Raw genomic sequence first — 17496 nt, 5'->3', positions numbered from 1 at the left:
TGTATTGTGCCTCACTTGTTTTTCCTCGAGTTCTACTTTTTCATTTTAATATTATTATTTATTATATGTCACTTCTGTTTCAATTTTTAAACTGTTCTTATCTCCACCTGCAAATTTTACATGTGATTCACCTCCCCATTCCACCATGTTACAGGATGTGAAGGAGCAGCTCTGTGGCACTTAATTGCCAACTGGGCTTAAACTACACCAGTGCTTTACAAGTTTGAGTCATGTCAGGTGCAGGCTATTGTACCTATTACATGCTTTAGGGTTTAAACTGGTGCTTCCCTCATCTATTCAGAAGATATTCATTGACCAATGCATGAGGGGAAATATCAGTATTGTGACTAGCTAGAGAGATTTAATGTCAGTTCAAACAAAAGCAAAAATACAGTACAGCCTTGAAAAGAACTGTTGTGCATGATATTGTCCTGAATTTTGTTTCTTCCATATTCTACTCAGGGTGAAAAAATCTACACAATTGTTAGGAAGTTCTGTTATCCTAAAATCAGGTCTTTTCAGAATACATTGTATGTATGTGTGGCAATTGTTTCATGGCTGCCTATGAAGATATATTTAAAGTGTTTGCAACAGCAATCTTTGTTGTTGAAGTCTTTTACCATTTTGAGTAGATGTTTGGAAGACTAGAATATATTCCAGTGTTTGATAGATCATTTTCACTGAGAACTTCACCTTTTGACTAATCTGAAGTGACCTTAAATATGTTTCTCTTACTCAGCTATTTTGCCCAAAGGGTACTGAAAGAGACTGCATGATAATTCTTTTTAAATGCTGTCAAACCTGATGAGCAATGAGTGTGGTAAAACACTGGAACAGTGTATTTGTTACCATGGCTTCTAGCCGGATTTCTACTGCTCAAATTAAAGAAAGCACATGTTTTTACCATCCATCTATCTGACTTGAAAGAAGTGTTTTGTTATATTCAAACATATATTTTTGAAAATTTTCTGATCCTAAGGAAAGCTGCTTCTTGTTGTAGGACTAAATGCTCCACACTTAAACCTCAGGTGAATTTGATGGAAACTTAGTCCAATTAAGACACTTGCTTAACTAACCAGAAAGACTAAAACACAAAGCAGGATGTCTGCATTTCTTCATAACACACTACTAGATGTATTTCTAATCCTTAAATCAGCTAGGATGACTGAGTTTTTTGGATTCTGAGAAGATGTATGAAAACATGCATGTCTTGCAGTCATGATATGAACTTAGGAATTAGCTGTTCAGGAATTTTATCCTACATGTACTTTCTGCAGGCTCAGAGAACTTACTGAGGTCTAAAAATATGAGCAGAAAGAATTAGTCTAGGAGAGTGTGCTGGTGATGGGTTTGAGTTACTTTGTAGCTCTGGTGTGTAAATGCCTGAAATTATCAACTTGTAAACAAAGGTGGGACAAAGATTGAAGTGGTAATAATCTGAAAAAATACATAAATTTGAATCAGTACTTGGGATTTTGCTGTTACTTTACTTTATGCTGCTCTTAATCTACTGGATGATTAAACAAAAAGTAATGAAAGCTGCTTTTAATAAGCAGACTTATTTTAGTGTGTTAGTTGTCTCAGAGGATCAAAGGACTTGTCTGTAAATGTCTCCTATGTCCTTTTCTCCTCTTGCAATGATAAGTTAACCTGTATACTCAGAAAAATCAATGTTTTTCAGGAACTGGATACTACTTTTCTACTGGGTACTTTTCTACTGGGTACTGGTTTCTAGCTGGATATTTAGGTTTTCTGTGATTACACTGTGCCACAGACTAACAAAAACTTTTTTTTAATGAAAAGCACAGCAAGCTTTTGAGACCACCCTTCAGATACTGACTAAATTAAATCTAGAGAACAAATGATACACTGTTAGCAAATAGGCTGAGGTACTAAAACAATAATTTTATTCTTAGAAACAGCTATTGTGGCTATTGATGTGCTTATGGGGTAATTCTTAAAAATAATTCACAGATTTAATTCTTAGCCCTTTATCCCCAAATTCCCCTTCTCAAAACAACACAACCTAAACAAGCACAACCCCAACCAAACCATATCTGCTGTTTAAATTGCTATATCCTCTCTCTTTGCTTCCATTCTCTCATAATAAATATTTGTTTCCAAAGCTGTCTTGCAGCTATATATTTTATCTGCAGTTTGATCTAGGCTTTACTTTCACCTTTAACCTTTGCGCACTGATCTCAACACTGGTGGAAGGAATAACTTAATGTTGAAGGCAAGAAGACAAAAAGTTAAATTATACAATTGATGGTGATATTTCCATGCTGCAAAAGCTAGTTAAATAGGCTGAAAGCGATGGTTTTTGTTGTTTGATAGTGGAACTAAGAATTACTTTACTTTTGTAACAATCAAAGTTTTAGCAAAAGCTATTATGGTCAATTTATTATTAGCTAATAAAAGGCTCAGGTGTCCATAAGGAATCTGAAATGTGTTCTATTCAGTTGCTTAGACAGATTATTGTTCACAACTTCACTTTTTTTCAGGCCTGAAGTTTTCTTATTTATCTCTGTTGGTCACCTCTGTCACTCTTCTCTGTAGCTAGCTCTTATTTGACATGAGGACTTAATTAAACAATCCGTTTAATAATATAAAGATGCAGCCCTGTTTCGTTTTAACACTTGAATTCCAAAAGCAACAGAACAGTGTGTAAGTTTTGCTGTTCTGTCCTTGACTCCTCTTAAGTTTGTTTCCTGTCTATCAGCAGAAAATAAGTAGGCCCTTAGAATTAATTTGGTTCTGTAATAATGTGGGGTTAATGTTATTTGTTCTGAAATTATTCAGTAATGTTCTGAAATTATTCAGTTTTAATTGTTTGTTCAATTTCTGTAAAAAAGCTGAGAAGACCACAACAGTGTCAGAGGATGATGTTCCATCTGATGAGGTTGTAATAGTTTACGAGTTAACACCTACCCCTGAACAGAGAGCTCTTGCTGACTTCCTCAAGCTCCCTTCAACATTCTTCTGTTACAAGAATAAGCCTGGATATGCAAGTGACGAGGATGATGGTAAGGAATGCCAAAATTTCTACCTGTACTGCTTTTTTGTGGGGAAAGGGTGTAATACACTGCACTGGTGCAGCCCCAGCTTGAGTGCTGCGTGCAGTTTGGTGTAAGAAGGATCTCAAACTGTTGGATAGTGACCAAGGTGAGCAGTCTTGAGTGCCAGACTCAGGAGGAGTGGCTGAGGTCACTTGGTTTGTTCAGCTGGGAGAAGACAAGGCTGAGGGGTGACCATGTCACAGTCCCAAACTTCCTCAAGGGATCAGCAGAGGAGGAGGTGCTGATCTCCTCTTTCTGCTGCTCAACTAGAGGACACAAGGAAATGGAATGAAGCTGTCAGGGAAATTCAGATTAGGAAAAGGTTTTCCTTTGAGAGGGTGGTCAGGCCCTGGAACAGGCTCCCGAGGACAGCAGTTAGAGCAGCATGCCCATCAGAGGCCAGGCAACATCTGGGTGATGCACTTGGTCATATGGCCTGGTGTTAGGTAGTCCTGCAAGGAGCAGTGAGCTGCAGTTGGTGATCCTTATGGGTCCCTTCCAACTTGAGATAGTTAGCACTGTTAGAACCATTAGACACTGTGTGGGCCAGTGAGAAGTAATTATGTCAGTGTCCTCCTTATGGCCAAAGATGCTCAAGTCTCCAAAACAAATTAGTACAGTGGAGGCCCAGGAGTGACTAAAGGGTATTTGTTTGATGTATTATGGGTGTTGACATCATTACCAAGGCATTTGGTTAGGTAAGAGGTATTTGAGCAAGAGACCTACATTAGTAAGTATTTTGAGACAAATAAAAAAGCATTTTTTATTAAACACAAAATATCTAAGATTTCTTAAGTGTTATACTAATGAGTTACTTTTCTTCTAAATCAAATTCCTAATACTGTTAGTTAACTTCCTTTATGTCAAACCTTACTGCATGTAATTAAGATTGATTGATTTTATTCAGCAGCAAATATTTTAAATGGAAGTTCTGAAACATTGCATTCAACAGAAAATGGGAGAGAACAAGCCCCCTCCCATAAGTACCTGAGCTTGCAAGTTTTTTTGTAAAAAATCTTCTGTCTTCTTTCCCGAATCTGTTTAGTGGCAGTCTTAATAAAATCACTCAGTAAGAAGTATGTTTTCCAAAAGCAAAACCTGTGTCACGTATCTGTAGCAATCTAGGCTTAGAAGAAGTGTTAATAGCATTCTGGACCACATGTAAGCAAAACTAGAAGTGACAGCTTACTTGTTGATTTGTGTAACTCTTAAAGTATAAGCAAAAATCACATATGCCTGCTAGCCTTGTGAGTTGGAAGGGTATAGCGGACTTCTCTGACCTGGAGTGTGCCTGAGAGCTTACTCTTTTTTCCTGTGTTTAAGATGAAGACTATGAAACAGCTGTTAAGAAACTTAATGGAAGACTCTATCCCAGTGATTCAGAAGAGAAAAAGAAAGGGCAAGGTCCTGTGAAAGGTATGTGTTAAGAAATGTTAATTATTGTACTTCATGTACTGAGACATAAAATCTGAATCTGAAGGATGCGTGGGGCAGAGGTTAATTTTTTATTTCCTGGGATGGTTTCTAGAAGCAGAGATGCTGGGTGCAGAAAGCCTGCATCTCAACATACAGAGTTAAGCTCAGTATATTAAACTGCTGGCTAGCAGTAAAGGGGTGCCTGAAAGAGAAATGTACAATCCAGGTGATCTCTAAACAAGAATATCAAAGTCTCTTCCTATCTTGAGTTCCTTCTGAATATGAAAAATTTGAAAAATTCAGCTTGCTCAAGAGAAAGTTGTCTACATCTTTGAATACTTGCTACTTCCTGCAGTTACTCAATCGAAGCTTTTGAGTTAATGTTGTTCAATCTAAAAAATGCTGGTTTGTCTCTATACTAAAAGTACAGGTGTAGACAACTTGCTTATGTGTGTCTGACTGTGTCTCAGACTTGAGCTTTACATAACTTGAAGGTAGGTACTTCTAGAAGTAAAGTTTGGGGTTTCTTTGAGGATATGTGCTAGAAGGAATTAATCCATCTGAAATATTAGGAGATACTGAAGGAAGTTAGTAGTAGTGGCAGCTGCATGATGAAATTCTTCATCATTGCATGGAAATTCCCTGATAGCAGTAAAAACCCACAGATTGTGTTTTCAATTCTAGTCACCCCAGGTTAGGTTAGTCTTCCCTTCCACTATTTAAACAGTAATGCTGCTGTCTGTGAAAGTCATGAAGTCTGTCTTCAAGTTGATCTGGCTATTATGAGGCTAATTTATAATGTCAGGGCTAAAAATTATTTCAGTATGTAGCTGCCTTCACTGGTATTTTCCATTAATTCTTTACAGCAGGCCTTGCAAAGAAGAGTGAATTCAACAATGAAAGAGAATGTGCTGCCACTTTGGAAAAGAAACCAGCTCCTGAGGAGAAAGATGAAACAAAAGCTCTGCAGGTTCCTTCTGCATCTGTTTGTGGTGTCAGTACTGATACTGAGGGTGACAGTCTGGAAGACTTAAAGTCAGAAGCTAAAATTCAAGAAATCAAAGTAAGAGCTAAAACTTTACTGAACTTCTTGTTACTGAACTTGTACAATTACTTCATACATGTGTAAGACAGTACAGTTTTACAACTAAAACATCCAGTGGGGAAAAAATTGAGTTTTTTGTAGCAGTGCCTCAAGTGTATGCCAACACAGGAGATTTAATTTCAGGAAATAACAGTATTGTTTTGAAAACAGACTACTTCAAAGGTACTTTAGTCTCTTGTCAAGTTAACATCATTATGTGTTAACAGTAATGAAAAACTTCAGAAAGCTTGCAGCAATTTTTCTTGGTGTTCTTTATTCTTCTGTAAGGACTGTTCTTAGACTCATGGGGAGGAGGTTTCAATCCTAAGGTCTTCTAACTTATTTACTTATTACATTACTTTTTTGATTAATTGCAGGAGAATGAAGTTGCAAGCTCAAGTGACTTAGTCTCTACCAGTAAGGAAGAAATACCCATTCCATCAAAAGATGAGGCGACAGACCTTGCCCAGTCAGGTACCAGCAGTGAAGAATCACATTCCACCACAGAAACTGTGCAAGTATCACAGACCTTATCAAGAGCTGATGACAAACCTGTAGATTTGTCAACTAAAAAGAGTGATTCAGATGGTTCAGAGTCAACACAAGGTAAGGTCAGGGGTATATGCTGAGGTTTTTTTGTAGGAAACTATGCTTTTCTGTGGATCAGTTTACCAAGCATAGTTGCTGTCATGGGGAGTAGTAGTACCAATACTGAATTAGAAACATAGGTACTAGTCTGGTAAAAATGTGTATGTACCAAATTTTGAGTTGAATTTTGCTACAACAAAACAATGCTAGTGTCTATTGTGTAATTTCAATATGATGTACTTTCATTAGTTTACTGGTAAATACCACATGAGCTCTGTGGATTGGCATATAAGTAGTATGCTGAAACTCACAGTCTTGGGTCCATTTTTCATACCATCATAGATGGTCATTATGACAAGTGTCATTCAAACTTTAAATTTATTGGGAGGAGGGAAAAAATGCTGTAGACATTTCTCCAGTTTATTCTTGTGACTACATAAATGCATTTTCTTTAAGGAAGTAGAGAAAAATCTTTGATTTTCTCCTTTTTATTTGATAGAAAACAGAATCATCTCATTTGGTTTTGGCAATACCACAGGCCTGTCATTTGCAGATCTGGCATCCAAAAGTTCTGAAGACTTTGCTTTTGGCTCAAAAGGTAAGTTCAGCTAGTTTAAGACAAACCTCAGCTGGGTTTTTGCTTCATACAATATACCTTTTGTGCACAAAATTTCTGCTGATCATTAGCAACAACAGCTTTTTGCAAGTTTTTGTCAGGAAGGAAAAAAAACTACATTAATTTTAAAATGTCACTCTCTTAATTGTAGATAAAAACTTCAAATGGGCAAATACAGGAGCAACTGTGTTTGGAGATACAACCCGTAAAGCAGATGAAGATGAGGGTGGTAGTGATGATGAGGTAGTACATAGTGATGATATCCACTTTGAGCCAATTGTGTCCTTACCAGAGGTAAGATGATTTCTGGAATATAAACCAAAAATTAAGATAACTATCTCTGCTTACACAGCAAGCTTTAAAATGTTTTGCTTAACTAGCTTTGCTTTCTATGTTGTTGTGCCTTGTTCTGCATGTTTTACACAGACTATGTTGAAGCACCTGTTGTTTTAAATCCTAGTACAGCATAGCCCTGGGGAGGTGTCTGGTGCCTCAGCTAAAATCTTCAAGTGATTTCTTTATAACTTGACTGAGAGTTGATGAGGATGCAGATTTGTACACATAGCTCGTAAAAGCTAAACATTTGTATAGCACAGCTGAAAATCACTAAGGGGGAACTGAATAACTGCTAGTGCTTATACAACTCAGCTGTGGCTTTGTATCAGCAACCTGTAGATTCAGTTCTGTGAAAGCTATGCCAACTAAGAATCTTTAAGCTAGGCAAGAGATTCCTAGAATCACGAAGAAAAAAGATGTACAATTAATGTCACCTGTAGGCTAAGGGAACTAACTTTTTTAGTTTGAAAATAATGGTTTTTCAAGAAGTAGGAGAAACTTCAACTTTGAAGGTAGCCTTATAACTTAATGAGACTTCATACAGTTACAGTTACTCATGTCTTGATTTGGTTTTTAGCCTAGTAACTATTTCAGACTCTTTTGATGATATCGTCATATTCTCTGACCTTTCTATAAATATTAAAATTTAACTATAGATTAGTACAATTATTGAGCAAGGCAAATAGAATACAAAGGAACTGTATGTGGTGTCCTTCAATTTGAACAGCTGGTCTGATCTATTTGTAACATGCCTTCAACTTCCTTCTTGAAAATTTGGTGTGCCTTTCCTCATTTGTGAGTCACATTATGACTTCTATCATGCTTCTCTGCTTCTCTTTTTTGGTTTCACAAACAGTATTTTGTCACACATTTCTTCAGTTCTCTGAAGTGTTCATATCTTTGGAGAATTGCTAAATAAAGTGGAGAGTAGAGGCATATATAAAGTGAGAGGCATATATAAACTGCATATATAAAGTGAGGTGGAGATATGGCTGTCAGGCTGAAGTTTTGTATATTTGGTGCTTATTCTGTTCAAATGCAAATATCAAATTCTTTAATAACATGCTAAAGATAACTCCTGGAACTGTTACAGTACTTGGTCTTCACTTCTCAGTGTGCACATCATTCAGCAAACCTGAAAGTTGGGAAACTTGCCAGAACACTTGATAAAGTCTTGGGTTCTTGTTAAAAGAAAAAAAAAGCCATAAACCATAAAGAAAATCCCAACCAAGCAAACCACTCCCAAAGCAAAACCAACAGACACCCACCACAACTACATGTGGCATGGTGAAGGAGGATTGCAGTGCTGTAATTGTTCTCAAACAGTGGGATTTGTTGGGCTCTTAAATTCTGAAAATGTTTTACCCACTTTGGTGTGATGAATGGGGTGTTGGTGAAAAGAACACACTGAATAATTTTCCACTATAATATGTCAGAATCTTCAGAAGTATATGTAATAATTATTTAATATGTTCATAGGAAATCACAGGTTCTCAGTCTGTTGTGCTGTTTTTTAGGTGGAGGTAAAATCTGGAGAAGAAGATGAAGAAATTCTCTTCAAGGAGAGGGCAAAACTTTACAGATGGGACAGGGATGTTACTCAGTGGAAGGAGCGTGGTGTTGGAGAGATCAAAATACTCTTCCATACACAGAAGAAATACTACAGAGTCCTAATGAGAAGAGACCAAGTTCTTAAAGTCTGTGCAAACCATGTTATCACCAAAGAAATGAACTTAGTGCCCTCTGATACATCAAACAATGCTTTCATTTGGACAGCCACGGATTATGCTGGTGAGTTTTTTCAGGTGGTCTTTGTTTTTTCTAGGTTGTCTATAGTTTCTGTGTTTTGTTTTTCCCTGTAGACTGTTACAAGATTAAACTAAACAGGCCTTCTTGGATTTATTTTCAGATGGTGAAGTAAAAGTAGAACAATTTGCAGTCAGATTTAAAAGCCAAGAAATGGCCAATTCTTTCAAGAAGAGGTTTGAAGAATGCCAGCTAAGCTTATCGGAACTACAGAAGGGGCACTTGTCCCTGGCAGCAGGACTGTCAAAGGACACCAACCCTGTTGTGTATTTTGAGGTTTCTGCTGATGATGAACCTTTAGGGCACATAACCATGGAGCTGTTTGCAAATATTGTACCTCGAACTGCTGAAAACTTCAGAGCCCTGTGCACAGGAGAGAAAGGATTTGGATTCAAGAACTCCCGCTTTCACAGAATAGTCACAGACTTTGTGTGTCAGGTAAGCATAAAAAGAAGACTCTTCACTGAGAGAATGAGATGCATCTTGACTAAAAATGCCACTTCAAAAAATGACTTATATAGAATAGCACATTCTTGTTGGCAGCATGGATCCACTGTGCAGGATAGTCTCATCTGTCCTTTCCCTACAAGGAGATAAGATATGGTGCAAGCAGCACATGCTACCCTAAGATGCTTTTCACCTGTGCCTACCAGTGGCCTCATGTTTCAGTGTTTGCTAGTTCTGTCACGTCAGGGTGAAAGAAAGAAAAAAAAAATAGGGGGAGGTAGAGTCCTCTTACAATGGACAAGAGGCCTGTTGCTGAACAGGAACACCAAGGAAAGTAGGTGTTCCCAAAACTACCATTCATCCTTCTCTGTCCAGAGAAGAACTTTCTGTATGCTCATCTGTTAAGAACACTTACTTTCCAGGCTTTTCTTGGACTTTAAAGTATACTTTATATTTCAGATAACATGCATTTTAAAACTGACATTTCAAGTATCACAGATGTTAGGCTTCAATCTAAAGCAAGTCTTCTAGATCCAATGACCAAGCAGTGGCCTGTTTACTAAAACATTGTTTTGTGCAGAGAGCATCAGCCTGCAGTGTATCTGTAATCCCTGGTAGACAGTGTTGGTTTTAAACCTCTGTGTGCATTCAGTAGCACTGGCAAGTTCTTCATAAATGCTGAAGGCTTGGGAGATTGCTAATAGCTCAGATAGACCTTTCTTAAAATTCTCAATTCTCAATCAATAGTTCATTGAGTTGTGGTTACTTGGAACAGGCAAAATGAACCAACATCAGTACATGCTATGCTAATGATCTGCATGTCACTACATCCCCGAAGATGAGGCGTGTAGATGACTTTCTACAAGCCCAGATGTATACAGTAATACAGGAAAATAATATACAAAAGTAATAGGAAGGCCATCAGCCTGTTGGAGTGAGTCCAGAGGAAAGCCAAGCCTTTTAAGAAGGATGGAGCACTGGTCCTATGAGGAAAGGCTAAGAGAATTAAATTTGTTCAGCCTGGAAAAGAGAAAGCTTAGGGGTGATTTAATGGTGTCATTCCAGTGCCTGAAGGGAGCCTACAAGAAGATGGAGGGAAACATTTTACAAGAGCATGTAGTCACAGGACAAGGGAGGAATGGTTTCTAGGTAAAAGACAGTAGGTTTAGACTAGATGTTAGGAGAAAGTTGTTTGTTGTGAGGGTGGTGGGACACTGGAACAAGTTGCCCAGAGAAGTTGTAGATGCCCTATCCCTGTCAGTGTTCTAGGCCAGGCTGGATGGAGCTCTGAGCAGCCTGGTCCTAGTTCTAGGTGTCCCTGCCCATGGCAGGGGAGTTCTAGATGATCTTAAAGGTCCTTTCCAATGTAGACCATTCTGTGATAGTATATGAATGGCTTGTCACCAGAATAAAATATTAGTCTGTCTTTTGATTAGCTATCTACATGGGTCTGAAGTATGCACTTAATGGTTCTTTTGTTAAACCTTTGTGCCTTTCTGATAAACTCATTTAGGATTTAAGCTTATTTCAGGGTATTCTGCATTTTAGATAGGAGCAGACATTCTTTTAAAACAGTTAACTGTACCATGTGTGCCTTGACAAAATGAACTATCACATTAAATGAGTATATTTTAAGTTTGCTCTGCTTTGCCTGAACTTTCTTGAGGTACAGTGAGAAGCTCTTCAATGAGAACTAAGGCTGTACAATTTGCACTGTCACCTTTATGTGTATACTCAAATTTATCAGGAGTTTGCTACCTTCCAGAAAGATAAGACACACTTACCATGCTGCTCAACCAGTTACATGACAAAGCTGTATGGAATTATTGGCCACTGCTTTGTTAACCTTTGTCAGGTGATGAATTCTGTGCCTGCAGGGACTAAGCAAGGACAGGCCTTCAAGGAGATAATGCAGGTCCAGGCAGCTTCCAGAGCCAAGTGATGCAGGCAGTAGGAATGACAGGCCTAGAGGAATGTCACTATGGGGAGTAGGAAGTTCTGTGTTCAGAATAAAAAAGGGATACACCTTCTACTACTGCTTCTCTTACCACAAACAAACCTGCTCAAGCTGGGAAGCCCTACATCTAAGGAGATATTGATACTTGTGAAAATGAGTTCTTCCAAAACAAAGTCTTTACTGTTGAAAGGAAGTATAACTTTTGGGTTGTGTTTTGGAACTTGTCAGTTAATGCTGTGTCTGGTTGTTTGTTTGTTTGTTTTAGGGAGGAGATATAACTAACCATGATGGAACAGGTGGACGGTCGATTTATGGAACAGCATTTGAAGATGAGAATTTCATAGTGAAACACACCGGTCCTGGATTGTTGTCAATGGCAAATAAGGGCAGGGATACAAATAATTCTCAGTTCTTCATAACACTTAAAAAAGCAGAACACTTGGACTTCAAGCATGTGGTATTTGGGTTTGTGAAAGATGGAATGGATGTTGTGAAAAAGATCGAATCCTTTGGTTCTCCTAAAGGGCTAGTAAATGGAAGAATTGTCATTACAGACTGTGGGCAAATATAGAATTATTTCTTTGAGTATACAGATGTTTTTGCAGTATAAATCAGTACTTAGATGTTATTGACTAATTATTTCAACTTCTTAAAATGGACACTTCTGATGTATAAATGTAAAATTACAGGCTATAGTTGAATTTTTTTATGTGTTCCAATTGATTTTTTTTGCATGGTAAATAAAGTTCAGGCACTGGCATATTTCAGGTGTATTTGTGTTATCCTGACATATTTGTATTAAGTGTCAAATTTTAAAAATTAAATCCTAGTCTTGTTAAAATAAATGTCTTGTCTTCACTTTGGTTTGTTTAAAAGAAGATGACTTGCATAACTTGGTTCTTGCTCTCATGAAGCTCTTTTGAATGTGCAGATGGTGGATGCAAATTGCTGGACAGTACACTGAAGGCCTTTGAAAGTTAATAGGCATTGCAGCGTGCAGAGAGCAGGCTGAGTCAGGTACATGTTGATTTGTTCTGTCTGCATAGTTTTAAATGATTGATCAATGTTGTGCAAGAGCAATATGCCAACTTTTTTTTTTTTTCTTAAACTATTTCTAAGACACTTGGCTTAAGGCAAAACATCTAGTTAACATTGGGATTTTACCTGACACATTAAGTATAACCTTCTGACTCTGTTCAGTGTTTATTAGCTGTGGCCAACTCTCTGACCTTGCTGCAGGCTCCAGCTTGTGTACTCCTTTTACTACTTTGCCTGTCAAGAGTGAGTATGCATAGGTAAATGCAGGGTGTATTTAAACTTACAGTCTACACCTCTGCTCTGGGCAACACGCATTTAGATTTGCTTTATTTGGGGGGTTATTTATTTATTTTTAAAGGATGGCAGTACGATGTCTTCAGCTGTCCTCGGGGGACTGTACCCCTCTCTACACCCACTCAGCTGCCTGGAGCTGGGGCTGGTTCGGCCTCTTCTCCCAGGCAACCAGCGACAAGACAACAGGTCACAGACTTACCGAGGGCAGCTTTAGGGAGGACAGCAGGAGCAATTTCTTCTCAGAAAGGCTGATTGGCATTGGAATAAGGGACCCGGGGCTGCGTTGGGATCAACGTCGCTGGAGGTGTTTAAGAGGGTGGCACTGAGTGGTCCAGTTGCCAGGGTGCTGTTCGGTCGTGGGTCGGACGCGCTGTGCCGAGGGTGAAGAGGAGCGCTGTGTTTGTTGACGATGATGATGATGACGACGTTGCGTGCCCGCCCCGTCAGGCCCGTGGCGGCGGCTCCCCCTGCCCTGCCCTGCCGCGCCCGCCCGGGCCGGCGCCGCCCGTGGCCCCGAGTGCGCCTGCGCGGCTCGTGGCGGTTGGTTCGAGCGCGGCGGTGCCGCCATGGCGGGCCCGGGGCCCGGCCGCTCCGCCCAGGCGCTGCAGCGGCGCTGCCCGCAGGGGCCCGCGGGGGTGAGACGGGGCCGGGGCGGGCGGCCCGCGGGGAGGAGGAGGAGGCGGCACAGAAAAGCCATTTCCTCCTCGCCGCGTCCCTGGAGTGTTCGGAGAGATGGAGGGTGGGGGGCCTGTCCGCTGCCTCGGGGTCCATTGTGAGCGCCGTGCTGCCGCGTACCCACTGCGAGACCAAAGTGGGGTTTGAGCAGACCTGAGGACCTTACGGGCTCCTGCTGCTCCTGTCCCTGACCCCGCGCAGTGATTGCCGTAGGGCTGAGGTGCTGAAGAGTCGTCTTTGTCTGAGCAGGACATTTCCCTGGAAATTGCAATTCTAGATTCTATGCGGTACTAAAACGTAGTTTAGCATGCAGTTTTTGCCTAAGACCTGGTCCCTGCCAGTTGAGTGAGAAAAAGATGTGAATCCTCTTAGGAGTATATTAACCTTGTTGACAACCTTAGAATGCATTAGGTGTGTTTGTGGTTTTTTTTTTTTTTAAAGCTTAGTGATTAGCTCTGTTGTCAGCAGGAAATGGTTCCATATCTAGTCAATCAGGAATCAAATCCATGGTATATTAGAGGCTGCTGCATTGACCAGACAATTAATTATGATGGGTCCCTTGCCAAGGTATGGCAATGGTATTTTACACCAGAGAAGGTTGGGTTCTTCGCACTCAGATGAATGAAAGAACTCTATTGTGGTTCCTTTCTTTTTATTACTTGTGCTGACAAGTCAAAACTGATCTGCCTAAAAATTCAGCAGCAAAGACCCTTCCCCCACTGTGGTGTTTCAAAAGCCTTTGATACTTAGTAGAAGGAGTACATGCTGGCCAGGCACCTTTATTTTGCCTGAATTTTGTTTATCTTTCAGTGAAACAAATTTTTGCAGTTGTTTTTGTGCATCTGTATTCCCTGGGTCAAATGCTTCCAGTGTGTCTGGGGATAAAAGGCCTTAAGTGCTTAGGCTCATGCTGCAAGGGGAAGTAATATAGTGGAAAAATACCCACAAGCAACCAAAGATTGGGGGAGATTGAAATTGAGTTAGGTATGTAGTTGGACTGGGATACTGAGTTAGTCCTGGGAATCATCAATGAATACAAAACCCAGCCTTTTTTTTCTTAGTATCATGCCAGTTTAGTATCAGGAGCCATCTCAAATGTAATGTGAAGATTCTGAGCTAAAATCAGGCTATATGGGCCCTTAGTTCCTGCAGAAGGATTTGCAACTTGAATAGCATTTGATCTAGATTCTCTGGGGAATTTTTCTTGGGGAATAGTCTGCTTTGAATTACAGAACTGTACTTTAAAGAAAAGTAATTTTAAAAACTTATTTTTAAAAGACTTACGGAGACCTTAATGCTTGCAAGGAAGAAATCTTACATGTGTTTTTGTGCTTTGTTATTTCATTAAAAAAGTGGTCAGTCAAGGGTAGGAAGATACAGCAGTTGATCACTTGATCTAGAACATAGCAGAGAGATGCAGTGAAACAAGTACGATCTTGAGAGCTGCCTTGAGTCTGATATTTTGTAATATGCATTTAATTGATTTTGGTTGTAGCCTAAAATATCTGTCATTCACTTTTTTAATACGTACTTATAAATTAGTAAGAAAAAGTAGAGCAGGAAACTTTGGCATAAAAAGCCTAGATATGAAGGTAGATGGCACTGTTTCCATTATTATCTAATTCTACTTTCATGCCTTTATTTTGTGTTACTGTCTTCATAGTTTCTTTATAGTTTCTCAAATATTATAACATAGAACACTACAAGTATTTTGTTATTAGACTGTAGAGAATATATTTGCCTCTTTATGTTAATATGAGGACCATTTACATTTATGTGTATAGAAAACCCCCTCCATTTTCAAAGCCAATAGTTTATAGTAAGAATTCTGCCACAAAGTGTGACAGTTTAACTGTTAAACCAGTAAGTTGTGACATACTTTTTCCATGAAAACTCTGAGTGCAATGGTTTTGTGCTTTCTTGTAGGATTTCCTCTCAGGAGCATTGCATACCAAATGTAAAAGCAGAAGCTCCCTAGTTTACAAAGGTAATACAAAGCAATGGAGCTTTTATATCTTTTACAGGGAAAACATATACTAAAGCTGCATTGTTCCTAAATTTATTTAGTTTTGTATTTTCTCATTTTAAATAGGTAGGTAATCTTGATCAGGGCGTTGTGATACCTGGGAGCCAGCCTGGGAATGATAACAAGTAAAGAGTGCAAAGGATGTTTTGTAGCAATGGTTCACAGCCTGTTTGTCTTTAAGTCCTGCTTGAATTAGTTGGTAGCAGTTTACTTCGTAATGCAGGTATTTAGCTTTCATTTAAAGATACATAAATGTTTAATATCTAGAACTCATTTGGTCTCTTTCAGAATCTGGAGCACGGAGAAAGCTGGCTATTTGTCAGATTTCAGTTACAGAAAAATTTTATATAGGCAGACAAGCTCTAAAATTTCAGAAAAACAAATCATATGTGAAAGCTAAATAATTCTTACTATGCCTTAAGCTGTTATAATGAAGTTCATCATTTGTCAGGCTGCATGAGTGATGGTTTTGATTTTTAAACATACATGGACTACATGGTAAGTACTTCCAGTAAGTCCTTATTGATTTATTGATGTCAGCTTCTCAAATGTGAAATAAAATTGTTGCAATTTTATATATTTCAGGTGGCACTGACAGCTCACTGAAAAATATAACTATTTCTTTATCAAATTGTTCCTTAGAGTCAGAATTTACTGAAGCTGGAAGAGAGAAGAGCATTGGATCTAGTGATTTCCAGAAGAGTTTGAAAAACTGGGATTGGTAGGAGGTGTTTTTATTTCTCCTTTATTTTTTTCTCATAAAACTACAAATAAAACATGTATTTGGACTGTGCAAAAGTTGTTTTAAGTTTCTTGGTTTTTTTGTTAAGTAAAGAACTGTTTGTAGCTAATTTGTGTGATCATGAGGATGCTGATTTTGATGAGGAATATTGTTTTACTTTCAAATCTAATCTGTGTATGTTGGAATTGCTAAGGGAATACAGGAATGACATTAACTAGGTGATAAAAAAAATTAACTAGGAGGAAGGCGAATAGCCCAAACTGATAAACAGATTTATGTTTATTTAAAGATAATTCAATTCCAAATGCCAGGAAATTTCTTTTAAGGGCTCTTTTACACCAAATAGGAAAATATAACTTAAAAAGGGGAGTTGTATTTTTAGTTCTCTGGGAATTTGGTGCTTTGTGGTAAGAGAAGAGTGCTGGTTTTACCTGTTACATGTGCTTACAGCATGAAAAGCCTAGTTATTGTAACAACTTTCAAGTCAGCAACATGTAATTTCTGTGGTTGAGATTTGTGAGTCACAATGCCTTTCATCCAAATGATTTAACTCTGCTATTTGTTATCAGTAAAATATCAAATTCTTACATTAAGCAATGTTTGCCTTTTTATACAGACTTGTTTCAGTCTCTGTTATGTATCATGTTGGAAAGGAATTCAGTAATTTAAAGTTAGTGCTCTTTTGTACTTTTAGTTTTGATGATGAGCAAGATTATTTTTGTGGTTCAAGTGGTCTAGACATAGAAGAAAACAGCATTATTTGCTCTGAAATTGATGCAACTCAAAATACAGCTATATACACGGGGGCAGGTAATAAAAATTTAATTTTATACATTCTTACAACTCTCTGTGAAGTATAACATGTAACTTTAAGAACTTCCTAGTAAATGTATTTCTGTTCAATTCAGAAATACACTAGTCACCTAAAATGTATTTTAATGTGGGGATTTTATCTTTCACGTGGGTACTTTCTTCAGAATTATTTTAGGAGGTCCAGACATACTTGAAGCAATACTAGTGTTATTTTCTCATGTGGCATCCAGTAGTTTCTTAACTCTTGTCCTGTTTACTTAGATGTCACCCTAAGGTCTAATCAGCAGCAGATCAGTTACCTGAAGCCCTTACAAAAATAATAGGAGATTTTGGTGACCTGATTCAGTCTGTGTACAGATTCCATACAGATATCTCTGGGATTTCTATATTGCAGTGGAGGGCATAGTTTTACTTACAAAACTGTTGATTTTTGGTTCAGTTTGAATAAATCAGGGAACAAGAACTTGGATCAAATCTCTTTAATTCTTTAGATTACTTTCACATTTTGATACGTCTCGCTCTGTACTTGTAACTCTGAATTCCTAGAACATATTTTTGCCAGTTTTGTACAACTATCATATCAATATTTAGCTAGGACT

At 38.4% G+C, this 17496-nt stretch overlaps 1 protein-coding gene across 3 annotated transcripts in view; it reads left to right on the top strand.

Annotated features, from left to right (window-relative positions):
* RGPD4 (RANBP2 like and GRIP domain containing 4) overlaps positions 1-12154 on the top strand; it is a 33503-nt gene extending 21349 nt beyond the window's left edge. For 2 of the 3 annotated variants that reach the window (XM_036393020.2, XM_036393200.2), the window contains 9 exons: positions 2856-3026; positions 4383-4475; positions 5342-5538; positions 5937-6165; positions 6647-6745; positions 6915-7057; positions 8617-8890; positions 9009-9343; positions 11575-12154. In XM_036393020.2, the coding sequence (XP_036248913.1) occupies positions 2856-3026; positions 4383-4475; positions 5342-5538; positions 5937-6165; positions 6647-6745; positions 6915-7057; positions 8617-8890; positions 9009-9343; positions 11575-11880 (1847 nt within the window). In that variant the 3' untranslated portion in view covers positions 11881-12154. The remainder of the gene's footprint in view (positions 1-2855; positions 3027-4382; positions 4476-5341; positions 5539-5936; positions 6166-6646; positions 6746-6914; positions 7058-8616; positions 8891-9008; positions 9344-11574) is intronic. The other variant, XM_036393111.2, reaches the window with a different exon arrangement.
* The last annotated feature ends 5342 nt before the right edge of the window (positions 12155-17496 follow it).

The sequence above is a fragment of the Molothrus ater genome, chromosome 2 (assembly GCF_012460135.2).
Source record: "Molothrus ater isolate BHLD 08-10-18 breed brown headed cowbird chromosome 2, BPBGC_Mater_1.1, whole genome shotgun sequence".
NCBI classification, from domain to species: Eukaryota; Metazoa; Chordata; class Aves; order Passeriformes; family Icteridae; genus Molothrus; species Molothrus ater.
Note: the sequence above shows the minus strand (reverse complement) of the source record. Positions and strands in the feature narration are given on the sequence as shown.